The following is a 13,513-nucleotide window of genomic DNA, read 5'->3' as shown; positions in this document are numbered from 1 at the left end:
CTAGTTTTTTGTATTTTTTAGTAGAGACGGGGTTTCACCGTGTTAGCCAGGATGGTCTCGATCTCCTGACCTCATGATCCGCCCGCCTCGGCCTCCCAAAGTGCTGGGATTACAGGCTTGAGCCACCGTGCCCGGCCCTTTGGTTGATACTTCTGTGGATTTTTTTCCTAAGTGATAATTTAATATTTTTTAATAAACGTTTTTGTTTTTGTTTTTGTTTTTTGTTTTGTTTTGTTCTTTTGAGACATAGTCTTGCTGTGTCGCCCAGGCTGGAGTACAGTGGCACGATCTTGGCTCACTACAACCTCCACCTCCTGGGTTCAAACGATTCTCCTGCCTCAGCCTCCTGAGTAAGTGGGATTACTGGCACGCACCACACACCCAGCTAATTTTTCTTATTTTTAGTAGAGACGGTGTTTCACCATGTTGGCTAGGCTGGTCTTGAACTCCTGACCTCAAGTGATTCACCCACCTCAGTCTTCCAAAGTGCTGGCATTACAGGCATGAGCCATCTTGCCTGGCTAATAAATGTTTTTATAACAAATATTATGTATTTAAAGTAGTTATTTTTGTCAAATTTCCAATATTTGTGAATAAAAATATTTAAATCAATGTTTAAATCAATGTGACATAAGTTAGACATTTTTGCATTTCCTTAAAATTCTGTCGACATGTTGCCTTTCTTCTGTTTGCTAAAATGCTCTATTCTATTCATCATCAAATTTTATATGTTTTCCTACTTTTTTCCCCCTTGCTCCTTTTGAAGGCAGGGAGTAGTAAGGTAAGTGTTTTATAAAAGAAAATATTTTATTCAAAAATTTACCCTTTATTTTATTCTTTATAGTATTTTAAGGTATTTATTTTCCCTATAAAACATTTCACTACATTTGTCAATAAAGCATTATGAAATGAAGTAGGACAAATTCTATGAAAGAGTTGCATTTTTAGATAGTATATATGGTTGTTATTATAAGGGTCTTCATTATGATAAATTGTTTTACATATGACTGTACAAACTACTACAATGCAAATAAATAGTTTTGGTTTTCCTTAAGTTTCAGAGGCTCGTAAAAACAGACCTAACCACACGTATATTTAAGTGAAAGACTATTCAGTTTTAAACCTGTTAACACGATTTAATGCATGTTTAATCTATTCATTAATTTTAAAAGATGAAAGGGTAACTATGGTATTTGTATGTTTAATAAAATGACATGTAGGAAAAGACTCTTTGGGGGTACTTTTATATCTACCTTTGGTGATATGGAAATGTCTTGAAAGAGTTTCTGAAACAAGACAGTGTGGAAATGGCTAGTCTGTTTTATAAATTAAAAAAGGTATTATGGCTGGGCATGATGACTCAGGCCTGTAATCTCAGCAGTTTGCAAGGCCGAAGTGGGAGGATTGCTAGAGCCTGGGAGTTCAAGACCAGCCTGGACAACATAATGAGACCCTGTTTCCACAAAAAATAAAAGTAAAAATGCATTAGCTGGGTGTGGTGGCAGCCCTGTGGTCCCAGCTACTCAAGAGGCTGAGGTGAGAGGGTCTCTTGAGCCTGGGAGTTTGAGGCTGCAGTGAGCTGTGATTGCACCACTGCACTCCAGCTTGGGCAACACAGCAAGACCCTGTTTTGGGGGCTGGGGGTTGGAGGTAAGGTATCACTAGGAAAATGCTGGGAGATAAGGAAGAAAACTGTAAACTTGAGACCAGATTGTGCAGAAACTCCAATAATAGGCACCTGTTAATATTAGATCTATAGCAGGAATCTGTCGTCTGTTTTAAGCAGAGTGGTGTGTACAAAGATATGAGTTCAGAGTATGAAGCAACCTCTAAAATGGGCCATAAAATCTTATACTATTTTAACAGAAATAAAGCACCCGGATCTAGCCTCACATGTAGAATAGCTTGCTCAGTACTGATCTCTGCATTTTAAAGGAGACTTGGATAGTTTATAATGGGCTAGAAGAAAGCACAGGAGGAAGGAAGGTTGGGAGGCCACTTCATATAAAGAAAAGTTAGTTGACCAGGTGCAGTGGTTTATACCTGCAATCCCAGCACTTTGGGTTGTTAAGTTTGGAGGATCGGTTGAGGCCAGGAGTTAAAGATCAGCCTGGCCAACCTGATGAGACACCATCTCTACAAAAAAACTTAAAAAAATTAGCTGGATATGGTGGTGTGCACCTGTGATCCCAGCTACGTGGGATGCTGCGGCAGGATGATCTCTTGAGCGTGGGAGGTCAAAGCTTAACAAAGCCATGATCACACCACTGCACTCTAGCCTGGGTGACAGAGCAAGACCCTGTCTCAAAAAAGTCATTATTATTATTCTGGGAATCTTGTTTCAAAACAAGAAAACTAAATGGAGATATCATTGTTATCTTGGATATGAATGACTTTTCATGTAGAAGTAACCTCCCTGTCACAAGCAGTATTTATACAGAGTTTGGATGACCAGTTGTCATCAATGCTATACAATGGTTGTTCTAGACATGTAAAGAAGGTTCCTGGTCTCAGTGGGAGAATGGATGAAATGACTTTTGTGATTCCTTCCAATTTTGTTTTGATTGTTATGCTATTAAGAGAGAGAGAAAAAAACCTTTTAAAGATTACTTCTTTTACTAGCAAAATTCTAAATTCAGTATAGTCCCGAGTGACTAATTCTGCCTGCTTGGATTCACTGACTGGGGAACGCTCTTAGGTCAGAACAGGTGAAACTTAGGCTCTTTAGACAATTTCCTTTGAAGTATCTCCAGTGCTACCAGCTTTTTAAATTAACATTTTAGTGCCAGTGCCCATTCTTAAAAATAAGCTTAAATGTTTTGTTTAAAATTCAGATTACATTGCAGAAAAATAAGAATGGCAAGCTTTAAAGTTCACAACATAAAATATATTGAATTCTCAGTTATTTGTTTTTTTCTTTTTTCACCTTTCTTGTGATTCCCTGTTATTAATGGAGTTTTTTTTTTTTTTTTTTTTTTTTTGAGACAGAGTCTCACTCTGTTGCCTAGGCTGAGTGCAATGACGTGATCACAGCTCACTGCAGCCTTTACCTTCCAGGTCAGGTGATTCTCCCGCATCAGCCTCCCATGTAGCTGGGACTATAGGTGCATGCCACTAGACCTGGCTAATTGTGTTTTTTATAGAGAATGGGGTCTCACAGTGTTGCCCAGGCTGGTCTCAAACTCCTGGGCTCAAGCAATCCTCTTGCTTCGGCCTCTCAAAGTGCTAGGATTACAGGTGTGAGCCACTGTGTCCAGTCTTACACCTTTTCTTTTCTCTTTTTTTCTTTTATTCTGGTTTTTTTTTTTTTAGGCGGAGTTGCACTCTATTGCCCAGGCTGCAGTGCAGTGGCGCAGTCTTAGCTCGCTGCAACCTCTGTTTCCTGGGTTCAAGCAATTCTCCTGCCTTAGCCTCCTGAGAAGATGGGATTACAGGCACCTGCCACCGTGCCTGGCTAATGTTTTTTGTATTTTTAGTAGAGATGGGATTTCACCACGTTGGCCAGGCTGGTCTCGAACTCCTGACCTCATGATCCTCCTGCCTCGGCCTCCCAAAATGCTGGGATTATAAACTGAAAACAACAGACTTTTAATATTATGCAATACAGTTGTCTGCATTAAACTTGTTAAAATATTTTATTACAGGAGGTATTTTACTAGTGTTTTCAATTCAAATTTATGTTGTAATCTTTTTCCTTCTTTATCTGCTGCTGAAAAGAGGTTCCAGGTAATCCTCTCTTTGCTGTGTTTACAAAGCCTAACTTTGTATTTTTGTCATCTCTCATATTAGCATTAATGGGATACTATGTTACTTGGTGTTCTTTACCTCTCCACAATTTTGCACATTTTTTTCCTTTGGAATTGGTACCACTGAAATGAATAGCATCTTAATTATTGGACTTACTCTGTATAAGTAACTGTTCTACTAAAACTTATCCATTCAACTTGTATCATTTTATAAGTTGTATAATTTTATTTTAAGCAATGATATACTTTATATAAATGATCTTTATAAAAATTAAAATATGGTTAATTGTTACATAGGATATAGATAAAAATTACTTGTTTATTGTCTGGGTTACGTTTAAAGCTGTCAGACAGTAACATAGAATAATGTTCACCAACAAAATTGACTTGGGGAAAAAAGCAAGGCTTCTATCATTCTTTGAAATGGTCCTATCAGAAATATTTTTAAATGTTAAATATGATAAATTCAGTTTTACTTTTACTTGTGGACATCCAAAAATGTATATGAAGAAGGTTTGAAACCAAAATTTCTATAATAACTTGAAAAAACTGTTTATTCTTGAAAAGGATGTTTACTTTTTATAACACCAGTCATGCTTATATATTTTACATGCTGCCTCATATTGCTATCAACATCCCATTCATTTCTTATTGGATGTTTAAGATGTAACACATTTACTTTTATTGATGTATAACATGACAACCATTTTGAAAATGCAAGTATATTTTATGCCTTTAATTTTATGAGACTTGTTCATAAATGTTGGAGTCTTTTACATGGGAAAGTTAATTTGTATCATTTCCTGATTTAGGTGTTACAAATTGAATATTAACTTAAAATTTGGAAAGGGATTGGTGCATGATAGATTTAAATTCAGTGTTCTTGTTATTCAGTATTTGAATAATGGTTGAGATAAAAAATAATAAACTAAATTGCATTTTTAAAAAAATTAGAGGTTCTAGAGAAGAGCTTCTACATTTAAATAATTCAGACTGTGAACTCAATACACCTGTTGGGACAGGGCACATTATAAATAGATCCTGAACAGAGAAGAGGGGCTAGATTTGAGAGCTAGTGTGTAGGTAAAGTTGATAAATTTTAGTAAATAGTGAGAATAAGGGAAGAGAAAGAGTTGGAAGCAATAATAATAGTAATTTCCTTTTATAATGTGTTGTATGGTTTACAGTGCTTTGTGACTATGAAATGTCTTCCTTGAGTAACCAACTGATGGCAATGCCATTAACCAGTACTAGGGACTACTTCAGCAAGTAGAGAAGGTGAAGGGCATGAAGAAACAGATGAGTACAAATTTAAACTCACATGTGATTTATGTTGCTAACAGTGTGGAACGTTCATAAAAATATATACAAAAATTCACTTTCAAGAAGGATGTATTGAATACTTGCCATGTGAAGATACTCTGTTAGATACTTTAGAGCAGTAATCCAGGCTTTGTTGTTAATGCACCCATCAAGAAATATTTGAGTATGTTAAATTAACATTTTCACATTGTTTATAAGCAATCTACTTTTGTGCTATTATGTTATTTACATTATGATACGTACACCAAAGAAATTAAAAGTAAGGCTGTGCACAGTGGCTTACACCTGTAATCCCAGCACTTTGGGAGGCTGAGGCAGGCGGATCACTTGAGGCCAGGAAGTCAAGACCAGCGTGGCCAACATGGTGAAACCCCATCTCTACTAAAAATACAAAAATTAGCTGGGTTGTGGTGGTGCACGCCTGTTGTTTCAGTTACTGGGGAGGCTGAGGCACAAAAATTGCTTGAACCCGGGAGGCGGAGGGTGCAGTGAGGTGAGATCGTGCCGCTGCACTCCAGCCTGAGTGACAAAGTGAAACTTGGTCTAAAAAAAAAAGAAGAGAAGAGGCTGGGTGTGGTGGCTCACTCCTGATCCTGTAATCCCAGAACTTTGGGAGGCCGAGGTGGGCCGATCACCCGAGGTCAGGGATTCGAGACCAGCCTGGCCAACATGGTGAAACCCCATCTCTACTAAAAAAAAATACACAAATTAGCTGGGTGTGGTGGCATACACCTGTAATCCCAGCTACTCGGGAGGCTGAGGCAGGAGAATCGCTTGAATCCAGGAAGTAGAGGTTGCAATGAGCCAAGATTGCGCACTACACTCCAGCATGGGCGACAGAGTGAGACTCCATCGCAAAAAATATATATAAAATGAATAAAAGTTGTAATATTTTCTTTCTACTTCCTGCTTTAGAAGCTCTCAAGATGAAGAGGGCAGTCTAGAGGACCACAGAATGGGTCATCTTTGGGAAGGTGTGACAAGCACCTCTCTGGGAGGGATGGTGTGAGAGGCTCAGTGAAGGCACTGAGTGCTGCATGCCTTTCCACCTTCCCACTTCTCTGTTGCAGGCCTCCGGTGAGCAGGGCCCCACCACAGCCAGAGAAACTCCAGACAAACAATGTAGGCAAGAAAAAGAGACCTATAGAGGTAAGGAAAATTCACTCTCCAGTGTTACTGAAATGTATCCAGAGTTCCTTTTTATAAAACACCCAAGTCTTATCATTAGTTTTCGTGAAAGTAAGTGTATTAAGTGCTCTTTTTTGTTTGATTTAATTCTTATGTAAGTCTGAGTTTTGGATTGATATTCTCTGGTTATCTTAATTTTTTAAATTAGTCTTCCTTTTGCTTTGCTGTGAATAATACCGTAATTGAACTGTATCTCAGAGAACTCCTAAACCTCAATATATGTGAATGATCTTTTGCTTATAGAAGCACAGACACCTTGACAGTACCTAAAACTTAGTGGCTTGAATTTGTAAATTAAAGAGTTAAATACTTATACCAAATAGGAATTTTGACCCTGTGCCATATATTCACTCTACAGGGTTCATGAAGGCTATTTCTCCTTCTGTCTCTGCTTCCAACCAAAGTAATCTTCCATAATAATTGAGGAAGAAGGAAGGCTCTCCACGCATTTCATAATCCCAGTATCAGCAGCAAACAACCAAACTCTGCTAAATCAAACATAAACAAAGTGTAAAGCTATGTGATGGTGGTTGCTGTAGCTCCCTCCCCAACCCAGTCCTACAAAGTCAATGAAATGTACATTTTCAGTTGCAGAATTATCTGCCAGACCTTTAGCATGAATTGTCCGAGACAGTATACTTAGTTTTTGTCCACCGATGATGAGGGTACTGTTTGGATTCTTCAAAGGATGTGACTTGTACATAATTTATCCTGACTCGTGTATGTAGGTCAGATATTTTGATTAACAATGAACATAAAATTGTCTTCTTTTGGACACAAAAAGTACAGTCCCTCTATGTCCCTGGGGGATAGCTTCCCCTTGGGGATGCCAAAATCCACAGGTGCTCAAATGCCTTATATAAAAAGGCATAGTAATTTGCATATAACCTCTGCACATCCTCCTGCATACTTTAAACCATCTGTAGATTGCTTATAATACCTAATACAATGTAAATGCTGTATAAATATTTGTTATACTATATTGTGTTTTAAATGTTATTTTTTATTGTTTTTTCCCCAATATTTTCTGTCTGGAATTGGTTGAATTCTTGAATGTGTAAGGCCAACTGTACCTCAGTGTTTAACATGTGAAATCTTAAGAACTAAAGTTCTTGGGATCAGACTACCTTGTGATTCCATTTTCCTTTTTCATAACTTTATATAGAAAAGTATAGAATGTATGTTTAAGCTGCCCAAAACAGGTTATATAAAGAAGTACGACTAGCTTAATTTTGTATATGAAATTTGTAAAACATCAAAAATGCATACTCCATTTTAACTGCAGACACTAGTATTATGTATGCAACAAAATAATGGTGAACATTTGGACATGAGGAAGAATATAATGGTTTTATTATTATCATTATAGGACCTTGTGTTGGAGCTCGTTTTTGGTTATCGAGGCAGAGACTGTAGGAATAATGTTCACTATTTAAATGATGGTGATGATATAATTTATCACACTGCATCCATTGGAATTCTGCACAATGTTGCTACAGGTAGGAAACCCTGATTCTCCATCCCTCTTTCACTTTTTTTAACTTAGAAATTTTGATCTAGCTGCTTAAAATCTTTGTTAAAGCTATAAATAGTAATTTAAATGTAGGAGAAATCCTCCAGAATAAAAATATTTCGTATTTCAGAACTTTCTAGTAATATTTCAAGTAAACAAATTTCAGTTTTAATAGAGTATAATACAGCAGAAAAGGAATTCATAATGCAAATGCTCATAAGTCTATTAGAAGTAAAGGTTTTACTGTATGTTAAAACCATGTTTTATACTGAAACCATTGGTAACTTTAATTCTGTTTCCCCATAACCTCATGAGAATAAATGGTTTGGATGGTTGTTTCTGATAGTGATTGAATGTAGCATGTTGGGTGAGTGATTGCTGGGGCTGGGAGTGTTCTTACTGAGGCCTTGGAAAGCCAAGGAAGAAAGACTTAAGAAAGCTGTTTATCTGTGGCTCTATGATGATACCTTGTTTGACCCAAGAAGGTGAGAAAATTATTTCTTGATGTTCATTTAACTGATTGGATTATTCAGTTGGATTATTCAAGAGCAAATAACGTTCTCTTAGCATCATAGTGACATTAAGTATTTAATTTTGAATTGTTTTATTACAATTTAATGGCAAACTTCATAAAAGTCTGAAAGTTAGAAGTAAAAATAAAGGTTATCTAGTTCATTCTTGTTTTCCTCTGATAGCTTCATTCTGAATGGGTAAAGAGTAGATCGATGATGTAAATTATAATCCACCACCCCTTGTTGGTATTAACCATTAATATGATCTTTCTATTTTGGTTTCATAAAGAAAAGGATTCACCAAGATCACACAGAAATCAGTGGCAATTTTCTATTTAATAATTTAGGCCATTTAAAACATACTGGTTAGAGAGAAAAATCCTTAATCGAGGTATCACGTATCTGTCCTTCAGAGAGAATGAGGAAGAGTAAGATAAGACAAACAAGAAAGGACTGTATATGTAAACTCTCATGTTTATACTTATAATTTTATTTTTACTTTTCTGATTTGTAATTAATCACCTTTCTAGTGGTGGGGTGTCTAGAGAGAGGGCAGATGGAGACTAGGCCACCTGCTTTAGTTTTTACTATATTTGGTTTCTCACCAGTTTGAGGATACATTGTTCATAGTCTAGGAAGTGGATTTGCCATAAATGATTCTTTATTTTGAGGTGTGTTTCTTCAGTTCCTAGTTTGTTGAAGGTTTTTAACATGAAAGAGATGCTGGATTTTTTGGAAAGCATTTTCCATATCTCTTGAGATAATCATATGGTTTTTGTTTTTAATTCTGTTTATATGGTAAATCACATTCGTTAATTTGCATATGTTGAACCAACCTTGCATGCTAGGAATGATGAAGCCTGCTTGATCATGGTGAATTAATTTTTTGATGTCCTGCTGGATTTTGTTTGCTAGTATTTTGTTGAGACTTTTCGCATCTATGTTCATCATAGGGATGATGGTCTGTAGTTTTCTACAAGCATATTGGCCTATAGTTTTCTTTTTTCATTGTGTCTTTGGCAGGTTTTGGTATGAGGGTGATACTGGCTTCACAGAATGAGTTAGAGAGGAGTGCCTACTCCTCTATTTTTTGGAATAGTTTCAGTAGAATTGGCACCAGCTTTTCTTTGTACGCCTGGGAGAATTCAGCTCTGAATCCATCTGGTCCAGGGCTTTTTTTTTTTTTTTTTTTTTGAGATGGAGTCTTGCTGTGTCACCCAGGCTGGAGTGCAGTGGCACAATCTCGGCTCACTGCAAGCCCCGCCTCCCAGGTTCACACCATTCTCCTGCCTCAGCCTCCCGAGTAGCTGGGACTGCAGGTGCCCGCCACTACACCTGGCTAATTTTTTGTATTTGTAGTTTTTAGTAGAGATGGGGTTTCACCGTGTTAGCCAGGATGGTCTCGATTTCCTGACCTCGTGATCCACCCGCCTCGGCCTCCCAAAGTGCTGGGATTACAGGTGTGAGCCACCACACCCGGCCTGGTCCAGGGCTTTTTGATAGGTTGATAGGTTTTTTATTACTCGTTCAATTTTGGAACTCACTATTGGTCTGTGTAGGTTTTCAATTTCTTCCTGATTCAATCTTGGGAGGTTTTGTGTTTTTAGGAATTTATCCATCTCCTCTAGATTTTTCTAATTCTTTTTTTTTTAGAAGCCCACAACTAATATCATAACCTCTAGATCTAGATTGTGTATTTATAGGTGTTCATAATCATCTCTGAGGGCCTTTTGTGTTTTTGTGGGATTGATTGTAATGTGATCTTTGTCATTTTTGATTGTGTTTATTGGGATCTTCTTTGTTTTGTTAATCTAACTAATGGTCTATTGATCTTGTTTATATTTTCAAAAAACCGATTTTTTTATTTTGTTGATTCTTTGTATGGATGTTTGGGTCTCAGTATTGTTCATTTCTGCTCTGATTTCGTTATTTATTTTCTTCTGCTAGCTTTGGGGTTACTTTGTTCTTATATTTCTGTTTCCTCCAGGTGTGATGTTAGATTGTTAATTTGAGATCTTTCTAACGTTTTGAGATAGACATTTAGCACTGTAAGCTTTCCTCTTAACACTTAACATGCTTTTGCTGCATACCAAAGATTTTGGCATGTTGTGTCTCTGTTTTAATTTACGTTGAAGATTTTAAAAAAAATTTTTACCTTGATTTCATTGTTTACCCAAAAGTCATTCAGGAGCAAGTTGTTTAATTTTTATGTAATTGTGGTTTTGGGAGATCTTCTTGGTATTGATTTCTATTTTCCACTGTGGTTAGGAGAGTATGACAGATATTTCAGTTTTCTTAAATGTATTGAGACTTGCTTTATGGCTGAACATGTGGTCAATCTTAGAGTATGTTTTATGTGCAGATGAGAAGAATGTATATTCTATGGTTGATGGGCAGAGTGTTCTGTCTTTTATGTCCAGTTGGTCAGGTATTTAATTCAAGTCCAGAATTTCTTTGTTAGTTTTCTACCTTGATGATCTGTCTAACACTATCAGTGGGTTGTTGAAGTGCCCCACTTTGATTTTTGTTTTGCTTTTTTGTGCGCCTAGTATTATTCATGGTTCTCTATCCTCTGGATCCAACCTACTGCTCTGAACTCATTTTCTACCTCTTCATTTTATTTGCACACGTCTATCTTTATTCCCTTCTGCGCAGACTACTGTCATAGTCTTACAAGATCTCTTCACTGTCACTACTACCAGATGAATCACATTATACTCATTTGATCAAAAAACTTCGGTTCCTGCTGGGCACGGTGGCTCATATCCGTAATCCCAGCATTTTGGGAGGCTGAGATGGGCGGATCACTTGAGGCCAGGAGTTTGAGACCAGCCTGGCCAACACAGTGAAACCCCATATCTACTAAAAATACAAAAAAATATATAGCTGGGCACGATGGCAGACACCTGTAATCCCAGCTACGTGAGAGGCTGAGGCATGAGAATTGCTTGAACTGGAGAAGTGGAGGTTGCAGAGAGCCAAGATCACGCCATTGCACTCCACCCTGGGCAACAGAGTGAGACTGTCTCAAAAAAGAAAAAAAAAAAAAAAAATTTCAGTTCCTCCCCCACTGACTTCAGAACAAATATAAAATATGACTCAATATGGCCCAAATTATTCAATGGAAAATTACTGCTGGTTTCTGTGTGACTCTGGCAAATCCTTTTCTCTAAGAAACCAAAACAGAAGATTCATGGGCTGACACTCAAAATCCTCCCTAACTCTAGTCCCAAACTGCCTTTCCAACCGTGTTACTCATCTTTCTTCTTCATGACCCTACACTTCAGCCAAATGAGCCTGTTATATGGATACATAACACTTTCCTGCCTTTAGGCCTCTGCTTAAAGTGTTCCTCTGCCTACAAGGCCCTTCCCCGCTGACTTTTACATTTGTAAAATCTGTCTGGGTCAGTCCAGGATTACCATATTCCCATGATGAGATTAATCTTTTCTGCTCTGAATTCCCATAGCATTTTGATCCCAACTCTCTTGTGGTACTTGGAATCTTCAGCCTTGTACTATATTGTTTATCCCTTTTACGGCTGTATCCCATTAAATGATTTTCTGAATCATTTTTCTATCCTTATGATGCTGTATATATAGTAAGTGCTCAAAATATGTTTTGAATAAGCAAATAAGTTAAAGAGTAGTCTATTGTTCTGGGTAAGGGCTTTTGGCTGTTATATCTTAAAATTTTCAAACTTAATTCTCAAATTCTTTTTTGTAGGTTCTCAGAGTTTTTATCAGGAACATAATGATGATATTCTGTGCCTCACAGTAAACCAGCACCCCAAATTTATCAACATAGTGGCAACTGGCCAAGTAGGTATGTTTCTATATTTTAAAAGAAACAATTTAAAGCATTTGCTTTGTTCAAATAAATTCAAGGAAAAATCAAAATGTAATTTTATTTATTGATTGATTTATTGATTGTTCAAAATCTATGTATACATAAAACACTACCCAATTATACCATATTATTAGCTTCCAGGTACCTTTCTCTCACTCACTCTGGTTATCTGAGTTGGTCTTGACAATCCAGAATTTAAAGTAAACTATTGTATGGTAGTTGAAATAGTTGGATTTAGTCCTTTAGCAGGAATTTCTGGTCAGCAAAAAGGTTTAATTCAATAGTATATAAAGCAGAAAAGAGGAGTTTGAAGAGGAAGTAGTAAACAAGGGAAGCTAAGAAATAACTAGACTGGATGGGGTAGAACCCTGCTTCAGCAGGGGTTTAGGCTAGAAAGAAGAGAGGACCCAAGTCTGTTTTTTGTTGGTAAATCCCTTCTGTCTTTTTCTTTTCTTTGTCATTGACCTAATTCACCAACTGTTTTGAGCTGTTTTGAAATATACCTGTGTTCTTTTACCTCTGTGAAAAACTTAAAGGCCATAACTCCACAGTCAAACTGATGAGAGGATGGCAGGTCTATTTAGGACGTATCTGCCAACCTGTGATTACTAAATATGAATATGGCAGAAATCTCATACACTTCAATAAGTTTGTAAAATTCATTGAAACCAGTGTGTTTGTTGGAATTTATTGGACCTTGATGGCTAAACTAGCTTTCCAGGTCCCTTTTCTTCTTGACTAAGATAACTTATACTTTTAATATCTTCATTTTTCATGCAAGTTCTAAGTTGATAGTCAGGAATTTGTTGTCTGGGTTGCCTGGTTCTGAAGCTATGCCACATAGACCTTTGTGTTTTTCCTTTCTGTACGGTTTTCTACTTTTAAAAGTAAATGGAACATTACCCATTATACAGAAAATATTCTAATCTTTGCATATAAATACATAGGTCTAGCTTCTGTTTGTGCTAAGTTTTTGGAAAGTGTATTCTTATTTTCACTGTGCACAAGGAACAAGGCCCATCTCCTTGAGGAACGCAGAGACTATGTTACCTAAGTATCTAGCTCAATGCCTCTTGGTACATAGTTACTGTTTAGTTAATGTTTATTGAATAAATTCAGTTACTCAACAAATTTACTGAACACCTGCCATGTGCCAGGTATTATTTTAGGTGCTGGGGACACGGGCAACTTACAAAAAGGCAAAATCCCTGTATTAATGGAATTCATATTCTGCAAATAGAATTCTAGAAAGTATGGTTCTTGGCCGGGCGCGGTGGCTCAAGCCTGTAATCCCAGCACTTTGGGAGGCCGAGACGGGTGGATCACGAGGTCAGGAGATCAAGACCATCCTGACTAACACGGTGAAACCCCGTCTCTACTAA

The 13,513-nt window shown here is 37.1% G+C and overlaps 1 protein-coding gene across 1 annotated transcript in view; it reads left to right on the top strand.

Annotated features, from left to right (window-relative positions):
• EML5 (echinoderm microtubule associated protein like 5) overlaps positions 1-13,513 on the top strand; it is a 196,277-nt gene that overhangs the window by 159,891 nt on the left and 22,873 nt on the right. The window contains exons 30-34 of the mRNA XM_011974323.1: positions 767-781; positions 3,718-3,726; positions 6,140-6,218; positions 7,627-7,756; positions 12,009-12,107. Of these exons, the coding sequence (XP_011829713.1) occupies positions 767-781; positions 3,718-3,726; positions 6,140-6,218; positions 7,627-7,756; positions 12,009-12,107 (332 nt within the window). The remainder of the gene's footprint in view (positions 1-766; positions 782-3,717; positions 3,727-6,139; positions 6,219-7,626; positions 7,757-12,008; positions 12,108-13,513) is intronic.

The sequence above is a fragment of the Mandrillus leucophaeus genome, unplaced genomic scaffold (genome assembly GCF_000951045.1).
Source record: "Mandrillus leucophaeus isolate KB7577 unplaced genomic scaffold, Mleu.le_1.0 Scaffold144, whole genome shotgun sequence".
Classification (NCBI taxonomy): Eukaryota; Metazoa; Chordata; class Mammalia; order Primates; family Cercopithecidae; genus Mandrillus; species Mandrillus leucophaeus.
This window is presented reverse-complemented; position numbering and strand designations above follow the sequence as displayed.